General features: G+C 40.0%; 1 protein-coding gene across 1 annotated transcript in view; it reads left to right on the top strand.

Moving 5' to 3' along the window:
• Positions 1-19,518, top strand: part of LCOR (ligand dependent nuclear receptor corepressor) — a 125,953-nt gene extending 106,435 nt beyond the window's left edge. Inside the window, exon 8 of the mRNA XM_060286259.1 lies at positions 15,195-19,518. Within this exon, the coding sequence (XP_060142242.1) occupies positions 15,195-19,518 (4,324 nt within the window). The remainder of the gene's footprint in view (positions 1-15,194) is intronic.
• The last annotated feature ends 8,226 nt before the right edge of the window (positions 19,519-27,744 follow it).

Below are 27,744 nucleotides of genomic sequence, written 5' to 3'. Positions count from 1 at the left end.
GGAAAATGGCATCTTTCAGATTTCTAGAAGTTCAAGTGTCATGCAACAAAACAGGAACCCCCTTTACTCTTATGGACCTCATTTCAATATACTGTTTACAGTTTGACGGAATTGTATAATTTAATATTTCTCTTGTACTGTAGTTTATATTTATTTACAGATTTTTTTTGTACTGTGTGATTTGAACTTTTTGTTCCTTGCTATGATCAACATTTATGTAGTAGAGCACTTATGATCACAATTTAAGTTTTTTGGTTTGATTGCACTACATTAATTTTTTAATGCAGTTCTGATTTTTGACTGGACTAAAAATAAGCTGTGTCTTAATGTATGTGATGAGTACTTAAAATTTTAATCCATGTGGTCCCCTTTTTTTTGCATTCTATGTCAAACGCGCTAGTTCTTTCGTGCATGTGTAAGATTTAATGGTTCCATTGTATTATTTGACCATGACATTTTGGAGAAACATTCCCAGCTGTAATGTTGTGTATGGTAGTTCTCACTGGATGCTAGACTTTTCAAAACCACTATTCTTCTAATAAATTTTGTTGTGAAAACTGTTTTAAAAGCTTGGTTTCTACTTCTTAAGATTATGATGCTTTTTTTACAAATCCACAAAAGGGGTAAGATTTCAATGTGCACTGTAAATGCACTTGGTAATCAAAGCTTGTAATTTTTTGTGATAAATTATTTCCAGATGAAATCCCTTAGATAACTAGAAGTTGATGCTTCAAAATTGTGCTTCAGTATTTGGATTCGGTACTGCCTTGTAACCCTGTCTCTCTACTAATTTGATACTCCCCCTACCTCAGCTTTCTTCATTGGATTATTCACTTTAAATATTATCAGCTAAACAAGATACATTCACGTTTTCATAATACCTGCTTGCTGAACTTAATTTTTCATAATTTTCTTAGAGTAAAACTTTATTCTGGGATTACTTGCCAAAAAGAATAATGATTTACTCATTTTTGTTTGCTCTTGAGGCAGAAGTGTGAAAGCGCTGTCAATTCAATTAAGGTTATTATAGTAATTCAGATTCTTGAGAGAATGCTGGTATTTCCTTTTACCAGACAAATAACAGCATATATGTTGCTCAACATTTATATTGTGGGTTTTAGAAACGGGGTGTAAAAAAAGTTTTGTATTACAAAGTGATTTCTGTTGTAAAGTGGTTAGGAAGGAACAACTGATAAAGTTGTTAAAGTTGATAAACAACTGATAAAAACAGCTTTACAGTGATAAAGATCAGAAATGATAAGCAAAATGTTTTAGAAAGCTCCTTTTTCAAGCTCATGATATTCATGTAATATAGGTTGGTTGAAGTGATTTGCAGTCATTTCTAATGGAATTTTGTATTTTTTAATGATGTTATTGTTGGTAGTTGGTCTAGATTATCTTTCAGTTAATTTTTTTGGTCTCATTTCTTTGGCTGCCTAGCTAACACTTTGTGCCTTTTGGCCTGATGTTTATAAAATCGGAAATCTTGCTGGTACTACAGGCTTGTTTCCTTGCTTCACTTGTTCCCCTTACTCAGTTATGCCATGTGTCTATAGAACATTTTTATAGAAACCTAATTATTATTTCTTTGTATAAAGCTATAACTACGTGTTTCTTGTCATTATCCATTTTAGACTGGTGGCCAGGTCAGTTGTAGTAGGATTATAATCTAGCATCTCATCAATGAATTTATTTTAGTGATCCTATCTTCATGTTGATACTTAGCTCTTCAGTTATGACCTGATTTTTAAAAAGGACTTATTTCTTCTAATCCAAAATTTTCTTCTCTGATTCTGCTGATACTTTGGAATTAATTCAGGAACTCTTGGGAATCAGGGAAACTGCATAAGGGAAATGGAGTGGAAAAAATGGAAAATGGTATCTGCTTTCTGAGTTGTGGAGTTGTTATTTTTTCCTCAAGGACTGTGAACTCCTCTCACCAGACACTTGTATTCAAATGTAAAAACATACACCCAAGTCATATGTTGTTAGATTTTGTAGCTGATATGAGTGAAAACCTTTTTTTAACAAAGTATTTATTTATTAAGTAACATTAAGAGATAACTGTTCTTGTATTCAGAGTATCCACTTTATCATTATTTGCTTCCAAATGGTAAGCATTTTAACACATAATTTTAGTCATCATATTCACCTTATAAGTTGTTGGACTTTTTGCTGTTTAGGGGGAAGTGGCTAGTGTATCAAACTGCATTTACAAGTGGAGTAGACAGGCTTGTTTTCAGAGGTTAGTGGAAAAGAAATGTTCTCAGAACATTTTAAAAGATTGATAGATATATAATGAATAGTTTAAGTCATGATTTGGTTGGAGTTCAGCGTGGAAGTAAGCAAAAGTATATCAAAATTCATAAGTATGAAATCTTATTGAGCCTGGAGCTTTTTATAGGCGTGTAAGAATACTGTTGTTTATTGACTGGTAGTTTTAAAATGTTCATTGTACTTTTCTTGCCCACTTTTATTTGATCAGCAGTTTGGAGTGATAAGGGATTATTTGGTAATATAAATTTCTTGCAACTTGGTGTACTAGAAAGATCACTTGTTTTTTTCGTCTGTAAAGTGAGCGTTGTCCTGAATGCCTTTTAGGCCCCATTTCAACTCTGCGTCTGTTAAAAATGCAACTGTCTATTTAAATGTGTGACAGATACACCAATTACATCTGTTCAAACATTGAGAAATACAGTAGCAACCCTTTATTAAATAATAAGTTCTTATAAACCTTAGGTCTTTGCAGCATTTTCTAAAGGAAAATGATGCCTTTTATTTAAAGCAGATCCATTTTGTTAAGTTTTTGTTATGAATTGTATGAATGTGACAGTGCTTTTGCAAAAATTAGATTGAGCAGTTACTTTTTCTGATTAATTTTAAAGTATGTTATTCATAGTTTCTGTTCTGATTGTGTGCAGGCTAGTTCTGCTTTGAATGTTAGAGCACAGAGAGTTCTGGGGATCATTGGATATACTCAATGAAAATCAATCTTTTAACAATACAGATGCCTGGGTCAGTTTATAAGAGTGAGGCTTGAACATGTTATATATTTTCAGATTGTAACAGGTTTTTTTGTTTTGTTTGCATTTTTAAAGTTTGTTTATTCAACAGATCTCTTTCTAATTGTGTCAAAAGACATAAAATTTACAGACTTAAAGGTTTTTAAGTGTATGGTTTAGTAGTGTTAAGTATATTCACATTGTTGTGACCATAGTGGGTTTATTAACCCACTGATTAAACACTGTTGGTCCCATCCTAATCTTTCATTTTTAAAATGAAAAATAAGGAACTTGGGGTCTTTAAGGGACTTGCCTGCCCTCCTCACATAATGAGTTGCCCTTAATACTCATGATTCCAAACCATTATACTTATCTTTATACTTATACCACTTTGGCACTCTTGACTCAACTTAGAATGAGGGATTTAATCTAATATTTTTCTTTTAGATTCACTTTTAACTAATTAAATCTTAGCTATTAATTAAATCAACTAATTTTATTCTTGAATAAACTTACATTGCTTTTTAGGAAGAGAATTAAATCTGTATTTAATTATGAAATTCCCACTAAAGAAATTACATTTGAGGCATTTAAAACTTCATTGTTAAATAGAAATCAGTATTATTGACTCAGTACTGGAAGAGGTGAATAGGTAGGGCATAGAGAGAAGAGTAGAGAATATCCCAAGTTTAAGAGATAGAATTTGATGGGCCTGGCTTAAAATCCCAGCCCTTCTACTTTCTTAGTACATGGTCTTGGACAAGTTATTGAACCTTTCTGAGCCTTAGTTTTCTTATGTGTGAAAGGGGTTTATGCGACCCACCTCATAGATTTGCTGTGAGGCTTAAATGAGATTCTGTATGTAAAATACTTAGCACTATGCCAGGCTCTTTGCAAGTGCTCAATAAATGAAAACTAGGAGTGAAAGCACCTGGCAGGAGTTAATTTAGTATGAGAGGTAAGGAGAGTGAGAAAATCCCATTGAAAGTTGTGGAGGAAGCTGTTTATATTGATTAGAACTTGGAAAGTGAGGCAGATGAGTTTATATTAGACTGGGATATTGGGCAGCCAATCTTGTTTTAACTGTAAAATGAGAGATGGAGAAATGTTGGAACTATAATTGAAACCTGGAATGCTGCTTTTCTGATTTCTTGGTCCTGTTTGAGAGGAATATTATCAAAATTATCAGTCATTCTTTATTTCTTTTCAAAGATTAAGTGGAATAAAAGTTGTTTGGAAAGTAGAAGAATTTATAGAATTTATTTTCCTTTCCACTGTATAGAGTTTTTTGTATTTTCAAGGTTGAAATTTTACATGCTTCGAATCTGTAGATTTTTCTTTTTATGTGGTGGTAGTTTGTATAACACAATGTAAGATCTAGGTGGGGATGTGTGTGTGCTTATGTGTTTGATCATCAAACCTTTAGTTTTCCAGTGAAAGAATCTGGGGACTCTACTGCCTGTTTAATGAGATTCTAATTACGCTCTTACCAAATGGGAGTTCTGTACATTTCAAACAGGTAAATCAGATCATAGCTAGCACAGTTTAGAGGTGTTCATTTCAGCGTCTATTAAAATGACTTGAGACATTTTCCCCAGGAAAACCTAGTAGTATAATTTTAGCTAGATAGAGATGGACTAAGAAGAAAATAACGAGGGTAGCAGACTCTCGTGAGATGCCAGGAATTGGTGAGTCTGTGTAGACCAGCTCTGCAAACTTAATCAGCCAGTTATATCTTACTAGTAAGTTATAAGATCAGTTCAGGGGGTTCTAACCAACATTTTAAAAAGAAATTAAAAAGAAAAAAGAATCAGAGTACATAGCATATAATACGGATAAGTATTTTGTTGAATCTTATGTGTTGTCATACGCATACAAACTAGGATGTGATGTGTGTACTGAGTTACTTTGTAAGAAGTGTTTCTTGTTCTTGGTTGCAGTCAGAAATTCTAATGGCTTCTGAAAGCCATTATGTAAACCATACCTTTTCATACTTGTTTTTTTGGTGCCAGCAACCTCCTGTGTGCTTACAGTTCGGAGCCTACACTCTTACTGTCTGACCTTCAAAATTCCCTTCCTTTCCCTGCCTCCTTGATTTGAATTCATTTTCTTTGAAAGCTTTTTCTTTTCCCTTCTGATTATGTGTCAAAATGTTACCTCTGCCCTTTTCAGTTCCCTTGAAAAGTGTCTTGGGAAAATTATTTTCACTACATAGTAATTTATTTGGTTAGTTTATTCATCACTTACTTATGCCTGAGATGTACTAAGCCCCAGTTTTTAGGCAGTGAAGCTACCACGTTAAAAAGGCCAAAGTCCTGGACCTATAGAAAGGTTTACAATCCAATGGAGGGGGTAGCCACGTCAGCTGTTACCGTGCAGCATAAGCGCTATTTATAAAAGATAGACGCAAACCATGAGAGTATAATGAGAAAGAAAGAACACGGCCCACAGGGAGAAGGTGCTAAAAGAGGATGGACTGTGAGCAGTGGGAAATTGACTGAAATTTTATGCAGAAAAAGTGACGAGATCATATTTGGGCTCTAGGAAGATGGCAGTTCTGGGTAATGTGCAGCAAACTGTAAAATGAGGAGGAGAAATAGTGACAGGGAGCTTAGAATATAGTGTTCTCCAAGGGAAGTCGAATCAGTATAGGTGAACTGGATAGTATATTGGAAGCAAGAGAAGTGGTGAAACTAAGGATAAGGATTGAGGTAGAGTAAGTACCTAAGTTGAGTATTTGTGCCTGTGTGTGTACGTATGCTTATACATTTGCTTATATTTTGTCTTCCAATATTCCCAAATAAAACTCAAATATACAGATGATTCTGCTTAGTGTTCCCCTCACTCCAGTACATGTCCAACAGTAGCCTTGAGTGTTTCCAGAGAGAGGTGGGATAAGGGATGGTTATAAAAGGACCGTTAATTCCAAGAGCACCCCAGAGAGAATGGTAGACATAAAAATAGTTTTCTTACTGTACTTTAAATTCTAAAGTATATATACCTCCTCTAACATTCATGAGGTGAACACGTGAGAAATAACGTTAAATCTTGTATAAATTACCTTAGGAATCATTTTAAATTTTAAGTCCTTTTACATTTTACAAAGTGGTCTAGGTCCTTTAAATAATTAGTTAATACAATACTTAGGAGTGCTGTCATTGTGTCAATTTTAAGTGATTTATTATATGACAACAAAAGTAGAATTTGCCACTTTTAAGGATTATGGCACAGATTTGTATGGTTTCAAGAGTGGAGATTTAGAACCTCAAGAGAACGTGAGAAAAGGTATAGAAGATCCCATAAAAATCACAAAAGACTCAGGACACTATTAGATAACTGCTTATTTGGATATTTATGTAATCTGCTAGTTTCCTTTCACCCAAAAAGAAACTAGGAATATATGTCAAAAAGCATACCACTTTATTTCTTGAGAGGGAAAAACATTTGTGTTGCAGAGATCTGTCATGTGAACTCTTAAATGTTCTTTTGGTTTCTGTTTGTTTGTGTCAGCTCCCCATGCCTCCTTTAGGTCTCCATCTGCATACACAGTGCCCTGCAAAGTGGTAGTGTGGGTTTTTGAGGTTATCATTATTATCGTCATTATTATTACTACAAAAGAAATATATTCCTCTTGTAGTGGAAATCTTGTGTGGACTGACTCCTGTCAGTTGCACTCCAGGGAAACTGTGCACAGTCCTTGGCCACTGCTGGGCCTTGACAAATGTTTCTTTCCCTTTACCCCCTTGAAGAGAGCATCATGATATGGTACATTTTCTCTCACTTGGGGAAGTGAGCGCCTCTATATCCTGCCTAAACAGTGGTATTTTTTTAGTCTATCATCGTCCTGGTCATTTAAAGGGAATTGAAGAGCAATTTCCCCCAAAGAACAACATAGATTTTAAACCCCTACTTGACAGATACAAAAACAAAAAAGGAAATAGACTAGACTCACTGACTTGTCATGAGCTCTCATGTATCCTGACCTAAAATGTCAGCTGTGCCTTTAAGATCAGATGGCTCTTTAATCTGGTTTCAGTAATTCAGTGAGTCTAGGTCTAGGGACAGACACTTTTGCAGTTTCAAATCAACCATGAGCAGAGGTCTGTCCTCTTTGTCTGAAATTACTGTAGTATTTTCTAAAGTCTATTGCAAAGTGTTTTCTAAGAATTCTTAGTTGTAATACTCATTAGATAAATAACTTAGATTTGTGTCTCATCCAATCAGTATTTAGTTATATCACTTAGGGATATTTCTTCCCCCACTTCCAGGAACTGTCATCTTTAAACTTTACACCATCCAGTCCAAAATCCCCTTTCACTGCCTCTGCACCCTCCCTCCTTTTTTTTACATTAATTAACACCAAATGTAATGTAATATGGTCGTGCATGCATAGTCTTACCTGGGATGATAGAAGCAAAAATCAGTTTGATAGAGGGGAAAAAATTTTTTCAGAAGTAAATAGTTTGACAGAAGTGTCTGTTTTGTGAGCCTATTACATTCCTAGAGAGGAGATGGAAACATTGGACTGTTGTGTTTAATGACCCCTTGCTCTGACTTCTGACTCACCAAGTAACTTTCTGATTATATTTCGGCTTCCCAGGTACCTTTGCTATAGGGTGAAAATGCGTTAAAGAGTGAACATAAGGATCTCCTTGATAATTATATTTTTTATTGTAATTTAATAAATTTGACAATCTAGCTAAACTTACGAGAAACAGAAGATACAATATACAAGCCTTAAACTGCTTCTATCATATTTAGATCTACTCTAAATAATAGCCTTTTATTAAACCATGAGGTACAGAAAAGCTAGCAAATTACGGCTTCATGTCCAGTAAGCACCCTCTGAAGCACTTCTCCTTTCCCCCAGTTTAGTATTAATTCATAATTTTTTGAACCTTTGTTCTGCCCTGTTTTTACTGAACTTAGTTAAGAACACAGTAAACTTAGAAAGTTATCACAAAGGGATTGCATGTCTTTTGTTTTTTTTTTTTTTTGCGGTACGCGGGCCTCTTACTGTTGTGGCCTCTCCCGTTGCGGAGCACAGGCTCTGGACGCGCAGGCTCAGTGGCCATGGCTCACGGGCCCAGCCGCTCCGCGGCATGTGGGATCCTCCCAGACCAGGGCACGAATCCGTGTCCCCTGCATCACCAGGTGGACTCTCAACCACTGCGCCACCAGGGAAGCCCATGTCTTTTGTTTTAAAGAAGTAGTTCTCGACTATTCTTCCACTCCACACCTAAGCAAGATGCCATGTTGCCATCAGCAAGAGTGGCTCACTGAGGACTCTTACAGGGTGAAGAGTTACAGGTGCATCTTGGGTTTGGAACCCACCCCCATCTCACCATCACCCACAATTCTGATCTCTCCTTAACCCCAACTTCGAAATCTTTTTCTGTCTAAATCCATCTAAATTCTATCTAAATCCAAATTTAGATAATTAGCTTTTCAGCCACCTGGAAATCAGGTGTTAAGCTGTCTGATTTTAAGAGGCCACTTTTATTCTGTGATCTTAAGAACTTTATTTCTCACTTTTCTATGTTACATTTGCCTACCCTTTTACTGTTTCTCCTAGTTCAGTTCTAGGGAAAGAAAACTTGATTGTTCAGTACTTTACACATACAACTATACATGGCCTTTTAGACAGTGAAGAAAAACCTCCATACCCCATGCTTGTCTTCTCCACTACACACACACTCACAGTTTTGTCACAGCCCTTAGAGTATTCCTGTATCCAGGTATGAAAGATACAGAGATGTGAAATAGCCAAGGGTAGATGCATTTCCCAGTGAAGAGTGAGGACTTGTCAGCAGACTTATCCAGACCCTTGAACATACTTATATTTTCTGTGCTTAAAGGACCAGAAGTAAGGAATTAGGGAACATAATTTCAGATTATTATCTGGTAAAAATTACAACTCTTACTGCCTTTAAGCAGGGCAAACAATGCATTTTTATGTTTTCCTGTATTTAAAGAGAATCAAGCTAAATTAATTTATAACTCTTAACTATTTGGTCCACTCTGTCTAAAGTATTGTCTCAAGCTTTCTCTCCCCTTCTGTTTTCCTGGGATTATCTTTCCCTCCTTCTAAGATTAGCTCTCATCCAAACATCATTCACTCTCTCTGTTGATCTTTTTCAGTCAAAAAGAATATATTTTGGTCATCAATGATGTTGCATTGATGATTGGTAGTTACAGAGCAGATACTGAGAGACTACCTGAATCCATCCGTCCCACATTCTAGACTCTTAAAAAATTGTCATTTCAGCTCTCTACCAAATCTCTTTTCTATTTGATCTCTTACCCTAAGAGAACATAGGCATTGACCATCCACCATTTATATTAACCACAGGAATGTTTTCCTTTGGAGATTTAAGTATTTCGGCGGTATTGACAAAGTAGGCGAGTTCAGCTACGTCTAACCTCTGATCTAGAAAAACATCATTGAGTAAATCATTAAAGATAGGGTTGTGAAACGACACATCATTCTTAAACTGTGCCTTTCAAAGTTTTTTATGAATATTATCTTATCCTTTTACCACACCCTTAAGAATTAGGCATTGAATTGGGGATAGAAAGACAAATCGGTCAAGGTCACATAGGCCACTTTTCACCAAGGAGAGAAACAGAACTAATCCAGGTAGTTTCCTTCTTCTGTAGCCCTTCCTCCCATTTACCAGTCCCTAAGCTTTTACTGCTCTTCAGTGGTGGTGGTGAAGTATTTCTGACTGATAAACAATTGACTTTAACTATTAGAGAGTGTCCTGTTACTGAGCGGAAGAAACGTGAACTCAAACAAGTGATTTCAAAATCTGTGATGAATTACCGTTCTTGTAAAAATCTAATATAGTCAAATGTGATGCCAACTATAATCACTGAACTAAAAATAAAACAGTGCTTCTCAGGTCGAGTTGACCTAAGTGTGATCTGTAGGAGTGAGTAGTCTGTAGGACAGAAGCTCACCCCCCTTTGGTTTCCCTACTTACTGTCTGAGAGTAAATCAGGACAAATGTTGTATTTAGGCTCTATTAAAGGACTAAGGCTATGGGAAGAATTGAATAACTAGAAGCCAAAGAAAGACCAGCTGTTTAAAACTCAGGCAAAGCTGGCTAGCACCCATTTCCTTAAAACGTGAAAAAAGAGTAATAGAATGAAACTTTAAAAAGGTTGATGTTAATTTTTGAAATTAAGTAGTTGAATGATACGAAATTAAAATTCATCTAAACATAGGTCTTACTGAAAAAACTTCCAGAGAAAATCAAATAAGGTAGGAAGCTGGGTAATTTAGAAGCACAGTCAAAAGTAATTTTATTACTATAGTTATAAAGTTAGCTATTATAACAGGGCCCATTTAATGATACTTGGACAAAGGTTAGTATTAATGTGAAGGTTCTCATATTCAAGTGAAGCTACTAGTGGGCTCATACCTGTGTGTCCAGTTGCCTACCAGATATCTCAGATTCAGCATCTTATAAAAATTTCAACTCAATGTGCACAGAACTCTTCAGATACATATACCCCAACAATCACCAGCTGCCAGCTTCGTTGCCTGTGTTCCTATCTCAGTAAATGGTGCTACCTAGGAAGAAAATCCAAGAAGCAAACTCAGGAAGCATCACTGATGCTCCCTTTCCCTCCCCCTCTTTTTTGCTAAGAGGAAACAGAAAAACATGAAATGTGGCCCCTACCTACACTCAAGTAGCTTACATCTACTTGGAAAGCTAAGACAAACACAAGACAAATTAAGTCAGTAAAAGATACAAATTATAGGGTAAATATACAAAACCCCTGATCATTGCCAAAGAATTTTACAAACCACTATAGCTTAGGATTTCAGGAAATGATATAGTCACTCCAGGTTGATAGCTTTGAGGTGGCCAAGGATGTAACTGATAAAGAGCACCCTACTGCTTGCTCTGGTGACCTGTGGTTCACCAGTTCATTGTCCCTGATCCTTTTTACCGGGAAAATACACACAAAACGACCCTTTGTTGATTTCTCTTTCTCTCAAGCAAGGTTGCCATTTTCAGTTTTAATCTTTTCATCTCCTGAGCTTCCCCAAACCACTGCTATAAATGCGTTTTAAGGCTGGTGTAGTCTGTGTCCACTTCTGTGATGCTGTTTTTCAGCCTCCAAATGCTGTACTGCATTGTTCCAGGTTAGAGTTCAGTGGTACTAACAGTGTTTCTTCAGTATGCCTTAGTTGTGAAGACACCACTTCCCCTTGCCATGATGCTGTGAAATAGATAATACCTACTGGTGGTTGGTTGACTGTTTTGTCCTTGGGGACTAGCCATATTGTCACAATCATTGCTTCAGAGCTGATGGCATGGCCCTTTGGAAGACCTTACATTAGTTTGGGGGTGACTAAAATATTCAATCACTATTAAATTATTGAAACATGTGGGACAGCAGCAAATCCAAGTTTCATAACCATAAAGGAAGTTAGGTATCAGCCAAGGATTAATCATTATTCAGTTTTTTACTCTCTGTGAGCATCGCTTTAGAAGAAAGTGCTTCCTCAGTTTTTCTTCAGAGCTCTCTGTACTTTTATTGGGCACACACCTTGATTTCATGAATCTCAAGACGCGTTGTTAACTTCAGACACCAAAGCCTGCTTCCAGAGCACAGCCATGGCTTCACAGCCATGAAGCAGTGTCCAGACATTTTCACATGAGTGCACTTCTTGAACTGGGGAGATCCATTTATTTCTCTCTCTAGTCTTTTCTACAGTAAGATGCCATGACATTTCTTAATCCTTCTCATAGACCTTTGTCAACTTTTTTTCTCTTTTCTTGTATTGCTAAAATATACATAGAGTGTATTTGATGCATTGAAAAGGCAGTAATAGCTCACTTATTTGTAGCCGCCTGTCTCAGAAATATCAGGAACACATCCAAGAACCAAAAACAGAAATAAAGGGCTCTGAGCAGTTGAAGTTGTTGTCAGAAGATCCATGTGGTTTACTCATAAAACCCTTCCCCAAGCCTTCATTCAGAGCTTGTTTACTTTCACTTAAAGTACCAGTCTAGCACTTGAGATTTGGCTTCTCAGCTAGTGAGCAAAAGTACTCAGCTAAAGGTAAAAGTGGGACTCCTAAACACAGCTGCTATTTGGAGGCCAATAAGAAGAAAGATATTTAATAAAATGCAGACAGATTTTTAATAAAATGCAGACTGCCACTGTGACTTCTTTGTGTTTAGGCAGTAGATTTACTTAATTGAGTAGCCCCCAAAACTATCAATATATTTCAGTTCAGTATAATAAAAATAATAGCCAAGCTTCAATAATAGTGTACATGGTAATGACTCTGAGTCATTAAGAAAGAATAAATTGTGTTCAGAGGAGGATATAATTTTTTTAAAACTTCCATCAAAAATACTTAAATTTTTAAATGTTTGGTACTTGAAGGGTAAACTTTCATTATCTAGAAAATCCTCTTTGGGGGATTGTAAAAAGTATTAATATACATTCCTGGTCTCTGAGTTATTGAAGCATGTTTAATGGGATTGGCTGACAGTAATGGTAACCAGTATTTGTGTAAACTTTGTAGGTTTTCTTTTGTAGCAATCCTAAGTGGTAGATGGGACAGGTGCTCCACTAAGACCCAAAATAGTTCAGTGTTTTGGCCAAGGTCACACAACTAGTAAAGGGTAGACTACTCTCTACTGTCTCCCAGTACTATATCCTGTGACACATATTATGTTGTTAGTAACACGTGATGGACATGGACACAAGGGACCTCCTGGAAGGGGTCCCTTCAGCAGGGACCTCCTGACTTCCCCGTGAGCTACAAAGTCTGCAGCTGTAGGAGGAGTTTGTTAAGTTCCCATGTATATCTCATTGACTCCGAGAATTGGAAATGACTTTGCAGTCACTCACCCAAGAGTGTCACTGGTGTCTCCCCCGCTCTAAAGGAAGGGAGGAACTTCTTCCTGTTGACCTTCCAGATATTTCCTTTCTAAAACTTTTTACCGAAGGACAGTATACAGACAGAAAAATATACGTATCATAAGTATCCTGTTCAGTGAGGTTTTTTTCCAGTTGCTCTTGGTCTTTCCGTCTCTTTGTTAGATGTTGGCCCCATAGCCAGCATGTACATGTTCAGCGTACCCGCGCATCTGTTATAATGCTTCTATAATCATCTTTTTTCTTGGTTTATTCACAATTCAGTGATCAGTGAGGTGTAGGCATTTTCTAAGACATTTCTAGTTTTTCTAATCTGTAGTCTAGACCTTTTCAGATACCCATGGCATCACTAAAGAAAACTGCTCTCTTGCTAGTTGTGAAAATAAAAACACAGTGTAACCTTTTTTCTTGCAAAAACCTTTTTCTTGCAAAAAATAAAAACACAGTGTAACCTTTTTTCTTGCAAAAAATTTAAATAACAGATTGGATTAATAGTTTCTGGGTGTTATTTTGTTTTGTATTTAGACATGTTTCAGCGTTATTCACCACTTGGTCTTAAAAATCTGCATGAGTCAGGAACAGGGAAAGTAAAATTGAGCACCTGCTCTTTTGTGCTTTATGTAAGCTAATATCTCACAGCAATCCTTTGAAATATTGATACTCAGTTCCAGCTTACAGATAAGGAAACCAAGGTTCAGAGAGGTTAAGTAATTTGCCTGAGATCCTATAGCTAGTAAATGTCAGAGCTACAAGAAGAACACAGGTTTTTCATATTCCACAATCTGTGCTCTTTCCACTAAAACCACACGGCTTCAGAGGCCAGAAGAGGGGAGGGAGGGAGGAGGCCGATGTAGGCTGTCTAGGGTACACCTTCCTATAGAGGCACTTCATGACTGGGAGATAAAGTCAAAGCTTGAAGAAAAAATAATTAGCTGGAAGATATTATCAAACAGCATCTGTTCAGCACACACTTATTAAGCTGCCCTTGGTACTTTGCTGTGTTGCATAAAGAGTCAGGTAATAGTCTTCTAAGGAATTAGGCGGGAGAGAGAGAGAGAGAGAGATTGAGAGGTTGTATAAAGCTCCAGAAAACTGGGACACACCAACTGCATGGGCTTAGTAAAAATCCCGACGTCCAGAAATACACATCAGCTCTTGAAAACACTTGGCTGTCTAGGCAGAAATTGCTCTTAGCCTGTCCTCAATCTAGTATCATCCTTTTTCTGCCTTCCCCGCTACCTGATTAAACTCTGTCCTAGATAATTTACGGAAATGGTTGAAAAGTGTTCTTGAACGTAGAATCGGCTTCCTGTGCATTACTGTGAATGTTTATTGAAGGTCTAGGAGAAGGTGGGGCTTGAGAAGCGACAATCTTGCATTGACAGGGCCTTATGGTTTGCAGTGTAATCTCACATCTATGTCCTCATTTAGAGGCTAGGAGTTAGGAATTGCTTGTCATTCATCTTTCAGTGTATCCGAAATGTGAAATTATTGACCTCTATTCCTCCATGCCCCAAAGGGTTAGGAGGATTCCTGCATCACTGTTTGCAGAATTATAGAGTCCAGCCAATTGGTCAAGCTGAGAAACCATTTAAAACTGTAATTTCTCTAAGTATTGCTAAACCAAGACTTGTAATACAGTGTGTCTGAATTTTTTTCGGTGTTGTGGATCTATGAGCCAGTGATTATTTAACAGGAATACTCGGGCCTAAAACGAAAGTGTATGTTGACCAACTGAAGTTAATAATGTGGCCAAAATTTTAATTTTTGAAGAAAAATTTCTTTTCAATGATATTTCTTCTCTATAAGATAAAAATTATTGGTGAATAATCACTTTAAAAGTATGAAAGTTGGGCTTCCCTGGTGGCACAGTGGTTCAGAGTCCGCCTGCCGATGCAGGGGACACGGGTTCGTGCCCCAGTCCGGGAAGATCCCACATGCCGCGGAGCGGCTGCGCCCGTGAGCCATGGCCACTGAGCCTGCGCGTCTGGAGCCTGTGCTCCACAACGAGAGAGGCCACAGCGGTGAGAGGCCCACATACCGCAAAAAAAAAAGTATGAAAGTTGTCACTAAAAATTGAGAATATAACAGGGCTGGCCTTATATTTTAATGAAGTAAATGCTCCTCATTTATTGAATAAAAAGCATGTGGGCACTTAGAACCAGCTTTGGCCAGAGTGTCAATTCTCTGTACAACATGAGTAACATTGATGAATTTCATAATGTAAAAATGGTTCTTTGGAAAATAACCATACTAATTTCTTCTTTCTTTTTGTCTGTCTAGTGAGAACTCAGCAGAGGCAATAGCAGTAGATTCTAACAATCAGTCGAAGTCTCCACTGGAGAAGTTTATGGTCAAACTGTGCACTCATCATCAGAAGCAGTTCATTCGTGTTCTGAACGATCTGTACACTGAATCTCAGCCAGGCACCGAGAACCTGCGACCTTCGGATTCTGGAACAATGGATGCCTCCACCTGCAATGCTGGCTGTGCCCAGCTCGGCACCAAACATAAGGAAAAGGATGCTATGTGTCTCAACATGAAGTCTTCTACTTCTGTAGAGTTGTTCGTAGACTCATCAGGCTCTCACAGCCCTCAACACTTGACAGAACAGGCCCTAAAGGAGCCTCCTCCCGACACAAACTCTGTAGATGGAAGAGAGAATACTTTGACTGTTGTCCAAAAAGATTCCTCTGAACTTCCAACCACTAAACCGAATTCAATGGATAGTTCCACTCTGGGATACCTCACTACATCTAATTCTTCCTCAGTAAACTTCCACCACATCTCTAAGAGCTTGGAGGGGCAAACCACTGGACAGGAGCAAGACACAGATGTGAAAATGTGCAAGGATGGTAAAGACCACGTGCAGAGTTCAGCTTTAGTAGAAAATCTCATTGCAGTAAAAGTGGCGACTGAGAATAGTGAGGAGAGCAACAGCTGTATTGTTTCTCAAAGAAATTCATTCAGAGCTTTATCAGAAGAGGCTTGGGACTCAGGGTTTATGGGGAATTCACCTAGAACTGCTGACAAAGAGAATGCTTTACAGTGTAGCTCAAAAACACCTTTACGCCAGGACTTAGAGGCAAGTGAACAAGATTCAAGGCCAAAGCAAGAGAACCACCTTCACTCATTAGGAAGAAATAAAATGGGTTACCATTTACAGCCCAGTGATAAGAGCCCGTTTGATCATTCCAAAGACGGTTGGTTAGCCCCCAGCCCCATGCCACCTGTACACAAAGCGTCTAACGGACATTCACGAACCAGGATGCTTTCCGCCTCCATTAAGACAGCGCGGAAAAGTAAAAGGGCGTCAGGGTTGAGGATAAACGATTATGATAACCAATGTGATGTCGTTTATATCAGCCAGCCGATCACAGAATGCCACTTTGAGAATCAACGATCGGTGTTATCTTCTCGGAAAACAGCCAGGAAGAGCACTCGAGGATACTTTTTCAATGGTGATTGTTGTGAGCTGCCAACTGTTCGCACACTGGCCAGGAATTTACACTCCCAAGAAAAAGCCAGCTGCTCGACACTGGCCTCAGAGGCCGTGGTGACTCCCAAGCAGACCCTTATCATTTCATCACCTCAGCCTACAGTAGCTGTGCAGCATCCCAGAGAAGACAGCCCTGAAGAACCCAGTAAAGAAATAACCTCCCTCAAGGAAGGAGACAGAGATGCATCATCTGAGAAGGAATCTCAAGAGCCGGAGGTTTTCCCTGTGACAAATAACGCAAACCCAAGCAGCTCCTCTAGATCAAAGGAGACAGCAGCCTCCAGCCCAGTGTGGCCTCTCCCTGCTCACCTTCCTGAAGAGGATCTTCCAGAAGGCAGCTCCGCGGTCTCAGCTCCCACAGGAAGTGGGATATCTTCCCCTGAACGAGACCAACCGCCAGTTGAACTGCTAGATACAAAGGAGATGAGTGTACCCCAAGACTGTCCCCTGCTTCCCTCCACAGAGAGCCTTTCTGAGGGAGGCAGTGAAGATGTTGTTCCTAGGCCTTGTTCCCCTCCTGAAACAGTAAGTAGAGAGGAAAGTCCTCTGTGCTCAGAAAATCAAAGTCCCCCAGTGGGCTTGGAGCCTCCCACGAGTCTGGGAAAGGCTGAGGAAGACCAAAGCATCGGTACTGAGGCTGAGACCGAAGACACTCAGGAGTTAGATACTGACCCACTCTTGAAGGAAAGCAGCACTTTGACTAATGAAAACCCCAGTGAAATTGAGGAAAGTGAGGCACCAGGTGGGACAGGAAAATTCGAGGGAGAGGATGGTGATGTAAAACATCCTACAGAAAAAGAAATGTGTGATCAAAACATTGACTCACCTGAAGAGAATCTGGACAAGAAGAAAAAAAGTAAAAAATTCCCCGAGGCCTCTGACAGGTGCCTAAGAAGTCAACTTTCAGATCCTTCCTCTGCCGATAGGTGCCTAAGAAATCAAAGTTCAGATTCTTCCTCTGCTTGTGCTGAGATCAAGGTTTCTAAAAATCTTGGTGCAAAACGTTCTAAAAAAGAAGGGTATCCTGGTGGGGCAGCACCTGAGAGCTTCCTGACTGAAGGTTTCCATACAAAAGCTCTGGGGGACACTGAAAACCCAAATGTCAATGAAAACCCCTCTGGGAAAGATGCTGAGCAGGAGGGCGAAGGAGGTGGGATGATCACCAGGCAGGCTTTTAAAAACATGCTAGCAAAAGAAGTCAAGGGGGAAGAAGAAGGTGTTTTCCCCAGCAGTGACCCCTCAGCCACAGTTGGCCAGCCCCTGCCTGGAGAGAAACTGGAAATCTATGTTCAGTCTAAATTAGGTGAGAACAGTACTCAAGACACCTCTGAAAGCATTCCTTGTACGTTCCCAGAACAATCAAAAGAGAAGCCAGGACCTATTCCTGCACAAGAGACAGAAGAGGTTGTAAATGATATAGATAGTGCGGACAGCCCGCGTAAAGATGATGACAGTGACGTGCTCTCTAGCACAGTTGGATTGTCAAGTAGTAGAAGTGATGACGCTGCTGGGCCCCCAAAATGGGTCCCAAGGCTTACAAGACTGACCTCCTCAACCTACAACCTAAGACATGCTCATTCTCTGGACTCCTTGGATACTATAAAAGTGACTTCCGAAAAGGAAGCAGCACAAGGAAACACAATGCCAAAGGAAAATGAAGCTTCAGAGAGTGGAGATCCCTTAGACGAGGATGATGTGGACACAGTGGCGGACGACCAGCCAAAGTTCGTAGAGTGGTGTGCCGAGGAGGAGAACCAAGAGCTCATCGCCAACTTCAATGCCCAGTACATGAAAGTTCAGAAGGGCTGGATCCAGCTGGAGAAAGAAGCCCAGCCAACACCAAGAGCAAGGAACAAGTCAGATAAGCTGAAGGAAATTTGGAAAAGCAAGAAAAGGTCACGGAAGTGTCGGGGTTCCCTGGAGGTTCAAAAGTTTTCTCCTGTTCAGATGCTGTTTATGACAAACTTTAAATTATCTAACGTTTGCAAGTGGTTCTTAGAGACAACTGAAACCCGGTCTCTGGTAATTGTGAAGAAGCTCAATACTCGTCTTCCAGGAGACATCCCACCTGTCAAGCATCCTCTTCAGAAGTACTCTCCTTCCAGCCTGTACCCCAGTTCACTGCAGGCTGAACGCTTGAAGAAACACTTGAAGAAATTTCCCGGAGCTACTCCTGCTAGGAACAATTGGAAAACACAGAAGCTCTGGGCTAAATTTCGAGAGGATCCTGACCAAGTGGAGCCAGAGGATGACAGTGACGTTAGCCTCAGCCCCAATCCTGAAGACAGCATAGAGGAGGTCAAGGAAGGTCGAAATAGCCATCCTCCCACAAACTCGCCTACCCCTGCCAGTACCCGGATCCTTAGAAAATACTCCAACATTCGAGGAAAGCTCAGAGCCCAGCAGCGTTTGATCAAGAGCGAGAAAGTGGAAAGCCCGTTTGGTCCGGCTGTGGAAAGTAAACAGAGTTGTAAGAGTGTGTGCATCAACCCTCTGATGTCCCCCAAACTTGCCCTGCAAGTAGGTGCAGATGGGTTTCCTGTTAAGCCCAAGAGTACCGATGGAATGAAGGGCAGGAAAGGGAAGCAGACGTCTGAAATCTCGCCGAAAGCAGAAGTTCAGAATAAACGCAAGAGGACAGAAGGCGGCAGCACTCAGGACAGGAAGGACAAGGGAGCTGCGATGAAGGCCAGCAAAGAAAAGCACGTTGATGGATCCACCAGAACCCCCGCTGCCAAGAAGCCAGCTGCAAGGGACAGAGCCAGCCAACTGCCCAAAAAGACGACTTTGAAAGAGAAGAAAGGGAAGATCCCTAAAAAGTCACCTGGGAAGAGCTGCCCTCCCTCCAGGAAAGAAAAAGAGAACACAAACAAAAGACCTACCCAGCCCTCCCCCTCGGAGATGGTGACAAAACCTGCAAAGCAAAAAGGGGCAGGTGAGTCCTCTTCAAGGCCACAGAAAGCCACAAATAGGAAGCAGAGCAGTGGAAAGACTCGGGCCAGACCCTCGACGAAAACCCCAGAGAACAGTGCAGCCCAGAGAAAGCGAAAGCTGAAGGCAAAGCTGGACTCTTCCCACAGCAAACGGAGGCGGATGGATACAAAGTGATTGGAAGGGCAGTATTCAAGAGTTAAAACTGTTCTATAGAAGTAACCCTTTATTTTGCATTAACTAAATCTGCTTTTATAAGCTTATCAAGCCTTTCAAATCTGCAGTTAATGGAGAACACCACAATTTAAGATGTCAGAAATTGCGTCTCAGATGGAGAAGGGAACTTGCAGAGTCTTTCTCTGAGGCTGAGTAAGGGAAGTTATATATTATATTCTGGTTGTTCCTTGGGTTTTAAACTTGGAACCAAGCAGTTTTAGTTTTTAAAAGTACAGTGCCTTATTTATCCTTTTTGTTTTTAAATTTACAAAAGCTAAAAAGCTGATCTATGTGATTAAAGGCTTGTATTTTATACTTGATGCACAAGCACTTGTACTGTAGCCGAGAAGACCACCATCATGCACATAAAAGTAGCTTTTCAGCAGCCACCCTGCGGTATCTGTACGTGAACAGATGCTCCTCTTTGCAAACCCCAGCAGTGAGCTTCCCTCTGTGTCGTTTGTTTAAATGATATTTGAAAGCTAAACCAAATCATCTTTATGGTATGTGGAGAGTGCAGAGGGAATTTATAATTATTATAAAAGATTAATATTTCTGTTACCCCATTTTAAAAATTCATATTCATTGTTGGTCACTCATCTCTGATCTTTTGTCATTTGAAGAAATGTATTCTAAATTATGTGCCCATGGGATAAGGGGTGAGTCACAAGGTGTTAATATTGACTTATGGGCTCTAAAAGTTATTCACATCCCCCAAATTATTTGCATTACTGATTCTTATCATCCTTTTCATTTTTGGCCTTGCAGGATTGCTAGCACACTAATGAGGTTTTCATCCTACTTTGGGGGAAAAAACAAAACAAAACTAGGACCTTTTTTCCAGCTTGTAGCCGTAATTTGACAATTAGGATAAGAGTGACCGTTCTGATTTTTTCCTTGCCCTGAGTACTTCCATAGTCAAAGAAAGCCAAAATGTTATTTTCAGTAATAGAAAAGTTTAAGATGTGTGTGTGTGTGTTTGGGTGCATTTGCATGTGGTTATATGCCACAAATGTCTCCCAAGCCCAGTTTTACAGTAAAATTCTTTCTTCTCCATGCAGTGTGATAGGGTGTTCATGCGCTGAGTAATTAGCATATGCCAGATGACTTCAATGTAGCCCAGGGTCTCTGTGAGTGTCCCCCAAATCACTATGGCACCAGACTCAGAGGGGTGTAAACAACACAGAACTGTATAAAGGTCAGAGCAGCCTTGCTGTTGGAGAAAGGAGCACCAACATCTCACAGTGTGCCCATACACACCCCTGTACCAGGAGCTAATGTTCAGTTGGTATTCCAATGTGAAATGTACATGGTTAGAGTAGTAGGTGCCCTTTCTGATTGGTTAGCACCATACTAGCAGTTAATACTTGTAGTATTACACTGGCCTCTGTCATGTCAGGCTCTGTTTCATGGCTCAAAAGTGTGAGCTGCAATATTTGTAACGGATGTTGTTTGAGGCCTAAGATGGGTACATTGGCTTTACCTTGGTGCCTATGACATTGCTCCATTATAACATAGTGTGTACTCGACATCTCCATTGGGCCACTCTACCAGTAAGGCTTGGTTGCTAAAGCCTCAGCCAGCTTCTCTAACATGCTCTCTCCCCAGAATAGGCTTGTATGAATAGCTGCTACTCTCTCCTTTTTATTAAAAATGTTTCCATTCATACTGCTTCAGATCTGTTTGGATTAACCCAGATGTACCTTTATTCATGCATTAGTTCATTCAGATCACGATAAAACAGGTTTTCTACCCATTCTGTTAAAGTTTTGCTGTATATAATGAAAACTTCTGATTGGATAGGACTGGAGAAAAGCATTTGATTCATGGGAAATTGAAAATTGTGTTGAATTTTATAGGTAGTGAAGTTTACTATCTTCCATGAAGCCTTGATTTTTTTTTCGTGGTGTCTCCTCTATCCCATGAGTCTTTTTTTTTCTTTTTAATATCTTTGACTTTGGCCATTCAGGAGCTACCTATGTTAATGAAACTGCTGAGTGTGTATGTTGGCAACCTTTCTCAGCATTAAGTTGCACAGAAGCATTAACCTGTTTTAAGTAGGTTCGTTTAATCTATAAAAGTGGTTTTAACGTTTTTAAAAATCTTTTCATATAGTCGTCACTGGATATTGTTTTTGCGGTGACTTAAACGGTGGAGGTTTGCCCATGTCAGGTGTGCTGATCCCTGTACATAACGTTCAAGGTGCCCCCTTAGCTGCATATAGACTACCTTGTAAGGGTGCTTGGATTAGGTTAGGGATGTGAGGCTGTAAGTGGGTGGTACTTTTCCAGTTGCTGATTTATAATTCATTCCATTACTTTTCTAAGTTCTTTTTCATTTTTAAAAGCTTACTTCAAGATAATAGCCTTCTCTCCCATTCTAGGCAGCATTTGAGATAAGGTATCAATGTTTATGTATTTATTTTATACACCTAACAATGCAATGGATCATCTTTAAAATCAACTTACACTTTATAGTAGACCACATTTAAATAGACTGGGATTCTACATAATTAAGACACTTAAAAGTTTAGAATTATTTTTATATTTGTTGAATCTCATTTTTGCTTATTCAGTTAACTTTACTAATAGAAGAAAGAAAAAAAGCAAACTTGAGGGCCTACTCTGGAAGCCCTTTTACACTTACAACAGATGCTGGCAAACCTGTCTCCCAGACACCTCCAAGCCTTGGTTTCATCTCGAGTCTCCCCTTGTTTTCCCTCTCTTGCAAAGATCTCCTTCCTATAGCCATTGTCACAGTGTGGCTTGCCACTTGATGCAAAGGCAGTCTGTCCCACCTTCTGGATTCCAAATTTGAAAGGAATTCTCCTCCTGGGCCTGTGCTCAGTGAAGTGACGTTGGAGCTGATGTTGATGACCAGAGAACATTGGTATTTCCTCTAAGCTTCTGGAGGAGCTGGAAGACGCCTGGGAAGCAATCACTGAAGCTCTACCATAGCTCCCCAGAGATGAGCCCTCTTCAGGAGACCCATTTCTAGCTCCCATTTTCTATCCCCTGAGGCTCCCTGGGTTTGGGAGGACAGCATGGAGACTGTACCCTCAGTTGGGGTCCAGAGCCTCACCCCTAGCACTTCCTCAGACGCGTAGCAATCTTGCAGCGCAGCAGGAAGGCCACGAACCTTTGTTGTGCTCTTGAGGCTTCTTATATACGAATGTTATTAATGTCTGTTAACCTGCAGTTGCTAGTCCCTTGGCTCCCTTAGGTAGGCCAATTCTGTTGTGTCTGTACTTCATTAAAGACTTCTACACCAGCCTTATTTAAAAAATAATCTTAGGCTGTGGGTTTCGTGCCTCATTGTTCCTGCATAGTATAGATAGGTGTTAGTCATCCTTTCACAAAGGTGGTGCTTTTAATAGGGTCCTCTGCGCATCACATACTGTGCAGGTGAATTTCTCACTGTTCAGATAGGTTATCAGTAAAACATCACTTCAAGACGGTCATTTTGAATTGAAGTTTGGACTCTTTTCTCCCTTGTGATGAATTCTGTAGTGATGACTGAAGCTGTCACCATCATTTGTGGGCAGTTTGCCTGTTGATCAATGGACCTAAGAGCCAAGTAGGAAAGGGCAACATGCTATGTGAGGCAAGCTGGAGATGCCGTAGTGTCACCCTCAGTGAGTCTGGGTCTTGTCACTGCCCCTGGGACGAGGCTGGAGTTTCCCAAGGTAGTGGCCCAAGTTGCCACACCCACTCCTTTTGGTTTTAGGTCAGCCCATGCAGGGTCTCATTTGGCCGACAGATGATCTTTCACAGGTCTGCAAACTGTGGGCTGGTCATTCTTTTGTAAATAAAAGGTTTTTGGAACACAGCCACTCCCATTTGTTTATGTATTGTCTCTGGCTGCTTTCCAGCAGAGTTGGGCATCTGCAACAGAGACCACATGACCCACAAAAGCCTAAAATATTTACTACCTGGACCTTTAAGAAAAAGTTTGCTGACCCATGCCTGAGAAAAGAAGCTTTTTTTCGGGATAAAAAAGCTTCCCTGGTTTATCTTCTCCTTTCTTCTGCCTCTTCGCCTGTCTTCTTCTTTTCTTCTCCTTCCTCCTTATCTTATGTCAATTTTGTTCTTTTTACATGTCTTTATTTTTTCTTGCTACAAAAAAGACACATTATATTGCCACAGCACATCAGATACCATCTCCTGAAACCTGAGCTACCTTAGCCTCACATCCTGTTAGCATCACCCATCACTGTGGCCAAATCGAGGCCACCTTAACCTCTGGAGTCAGAATCCATGAGCAGCTAGGAATGCAGAGTTCTAACGTGATGTGGCCTGGGCCTCTCCTTTCATTCAGTTTTTATCATAGACCTGACTCTGGCTTCACTCTTGTTTATTACTAAAGTAAGCCAAATTTTGTTTCTTTCAAAATTAGTTGAGACAACTTTAGGTGGACGTTCAGTTTTCTGAACCTTACATTTAGATATGGAAAAGCCTTTTCACAGAGAGGAAACAAAGTCCAATCATAAACCCAAGGCATTGTTTATTATGTAATATTTTTGGCCAGCTTCTAGGAAAATAAAAAATATATTGGCACTGATAACATTTTTCAGTCACCTACTCTTCTTTCAAAATAATTCTATTAAAGGCACGCCAGCAGCTGAAAGATAGAGGCTTGAAGTGCTTTAGAAAGACTGATAGAAAATTGGAGCCTATTAGAACCTGAGTGTGACTGAGAAGTTATGGATGATTAGATTAAATCCTGTCAACTGCCAAGGTTTTGTCTTCCCCCTCCCCCAAAACTCAAGGATCTGTTTCTCAGTGGCTCTAAAACAGTGACTGTTCCTTTTGTTTTGAAACATAATTATCATTTTGAATTCTTAACTATGAATTTTTATCTTCTTATGGCTCGGTATCCACTGAAATATTGGAAATTTTTCTGAGTATGAAATCATGTCTATGTAAGGCATCAGCTAGGCAATCCTCACATCCCAGCAGTAAATACTCTACCCCAGGCTTGCTCCCAAGTCCTTTTCAGGGAGAAAGAGAAAATAAAAAGATGATTGTATTTAATACAAGCAGAATTATGGGAAGCCTTTTGAGACAGCCTTCGATATAGTTCATGCCTTGAAATGTCAGAACAAACTGCTGTATTCTACAGTGGACGGATTGGAAGGCATGAAAGTCTGACCTCCTTCACTTAAAGATACTTTCATGCTCAGGCAGAAGCCCAGAGCTCTCTGATGCTGCTTGCCATGCTATACTGGGGACCCAGGGAACCACCTGAGTCACCTTGCAGGCATCCTTGCTCATGCTTCTGCCCTTGGAATTGAGCCACAGCTGGCCAGTTCCTTGCATTACCTTCCCTTTGTCTGATCATTTTCCCAGAGCCCTGGTGGTTTATGTTAGTGCTCAGAGGGGCAGGTGTGCAGTTATGCTCGCCAGTGAGCAAAGTGACACAGAGGCCCTCTCGCCTGCCTAGGACCATTCCATTTAACATGAGGTGCCCAGTAGGCAGGCCACATGGAAGTAGATTGCTTATTAAAAAAAGAACCACTTGCCCATGGTTTTATAATATACCAGGATTGGAGGAGTGCATTGTACCTTGTTTTTTTAAGGGTTATGTTAAAAAAAAAAAAGAGTAAAGAGACCCCATGTGGCCCACACAGCCTAAAATATAAGCTATTTACTACCTGACCCTTTAAAGAAAAGGTTTACTGGCCCTTGCAATATGTCATTCAAGATCAGATTGTGTGGCCAGTTAAGCACAAACTTATTTTTTTATGTAGTGCAGCATTGCAACATCTCTTTCCTTTTAGATTTCACGGTTTCTGCCTGTTCGATCTTAGCACACAGCTGCTGTTGCACATTATTCCTGACTAATGCTTGTGTATTAGAGAAAAAAATGTATCTCCCTTTGTGGATTGAGTATTTGTTGAATCGTGGACATTCAATCTGATCTACTAGGATAACTAGTTAAAGCTAAAAGTACAAAGTCTTTTAAACTAAAAGTACTACAGTTGTCTTCATGTTTATGAGTCAGGGTGAACTTGACTCTCATGGAGAGATATTCCCCTACAGCAGTGCTCAACACAAACGGATTTCCTCATGAACTTAAAGCCTAGAATAGTGCCTCTCCCGGCAGGCAGAGAGCATGTTAGTTTCACCCCCAGAAGCTATACAGTATATTCATGTACAGTATATTTGCAAGTTTATCACTCCCCAAGCTTCGGTCATTACTTGTGAATATAAATGGCTGGTCTTTTTACCTGTCTGAACCTCTAATCCAGATTACCCATCCTCAGCTCTCTTAAAAATACCAGCATGTCAATGGCACCTTGTCAGCCCACCAGCAGCTTTAGACCGAAGTTCAGAGCTCTCTGGCCTGGCCAGTGAAGCCCGCTCCTGGTCAGGCCTAACTCACCTCATTTTGAGGACCCACCTTTGGCACCTTGCCTCTTCCCTCTTCTGCTTATGCCCCAAGCCCCCTTCCAGGAGGCCTCTGGGAAGTCTCCTACCTTTCAAGTGCTTCACTGAACATATATATGTTGTATTAGAAGCATTTCTTTTCATAACTATTTTTCTTCCCATAGTTAGCCATTGGGTCCAAATGTAGTCACCTTACCAACTTTCTCACTCAAATCATTTTCTGTAATCCACACTTCATGTCGTCTTGTAGCTAAATCTGTAGAATTTGGGAGCTAGTTTGTGTAAGAGATGCTCTACAAACAAGATTTTCATAATTTTGTATATTTATACCACAGGTAGGGATTAGTTTTAGAGCCACTATAGCTTAAGGTTATAAGTTTCACCAGTGATTTCTGCATTCTTAATAGTTCTAGGAGACTATGTGACTATGATTTCAAATACATATATATAATACGTATTTATACACACCACTGTGAAATTTATTTCACTGTGTAAATAGTGGTATTTTCCTGTTCAAATGCTTCTATAGAAAGTATTTATTTTAACAAACAAAAAAAATTAATGTCAAAAGGGCTTTCCAAAAAAGTTTTCTTTCTAGAGAACCCATCCTCCCCAGCTACAATGCTCGGCCAGTGAACCCCCAAACAACATAGTGAAGGCAGAAGGGTGAGCCTTGAAGCCCTCACTGTATTGGGGCAGATGCAACTGGATTGGGAACCTGAGCACAATCCCCACTGTCACCCCATCCCAGAACAAAGTGGGTCTCCCACAATTTTTGTGGCTGCACCAGGTGTGGCATCGGGGCTTGCCTCTAGCAGCCCACTTTTTGCATACACAGTTGGTACATTCAGCTGTAGATTTCAACATCCTGTGCAGGGAGATGAGCCTTAGTTGTAACCCCAAGGAAATCCAAACCTATACCTGTGGGATATGGAGAAACCACTGGTTGCCTAAAGAAAGCATTAAGATGTATTTTAGTCTTTCTCACCTTCGTGAAAGACACCTGTTCCCACTCTCGTTAACCACGGGAGATAAGCACGTTTCCTCCTGCACCTTGACTGAGTACTGAGCGCCTCAGCTCGCTGCCTCCTCCCTCTCTCAGCATCTGTGCAGATATGGGCCAGCCCACCTATAACTGATGGTACACAGTGAGGTCATCTGCTCTAAGATGTGTGCAGCTTTACTTCTCAGGAGTCCTGGTCTGCAATTCAGCACCTGTAAATGTAACGGAACTAATGCTTTCCCATCAGGTTCCTCTTCCCTGTGCCCCATTCCTGGGCACCCCTGTCTGAGTCACGATTCTCATTCTGCCCGGCTGGCTGGACTGAGAACTGCAGCTCCAGGACTGCGGTGAGCTTGGGACTGGACACACAGGGGTTTGTGTCATCCATTTGAACCATAATTAGCATATTTACTTATGGCCTCCCTTTGTCTTTTCTAAACAAATGAGGAAGACACTTGAACAGTAATGCTGGAGAATGTTTTTTTCAGATGCTATTTGTAAGCAAATCTGATTTTAAGATGAAATGTGAAAGGGTAACTAGGTGCCAGGGAATTTAGCACTGAACTAGACAGTCAGAACTTTTTTAACCTTTGCAGGAAGAAATAAACTTTGCTCTCATCTAAATGTTCACGAGAAATAATGTTGTAAATAGTTTTAAAAAAATATTTATTACATGTGCTGTGTACAGATTCATGTTCTGAGTGATGTTGGTTTGCATTGTAGTATTGTAGAAGAATATATTTTGAGCAGTGGACTTCCTTTCATAACACAGTTCACACATGGAGAAAGAACAAA

Source organism: Globicephala melas, chromosome 16 (assembly GCF_963455315.2).
Source record: "Globicephala melas chromosome 16, mGloMel1.2, whole genome shotgun sequence".
NCBI classification, from domain to species: domain Eukaryota; kingdom Metazoa; phylum Chordata; class Mammalia; order Artiodactyla; family Delphinidae; genus Globicephala; species Globicephala melas.
Note: the sequence above shows the minus strand (reverse complement) of the source record. Positions and strands in the feature narration are given on the sequence as shown.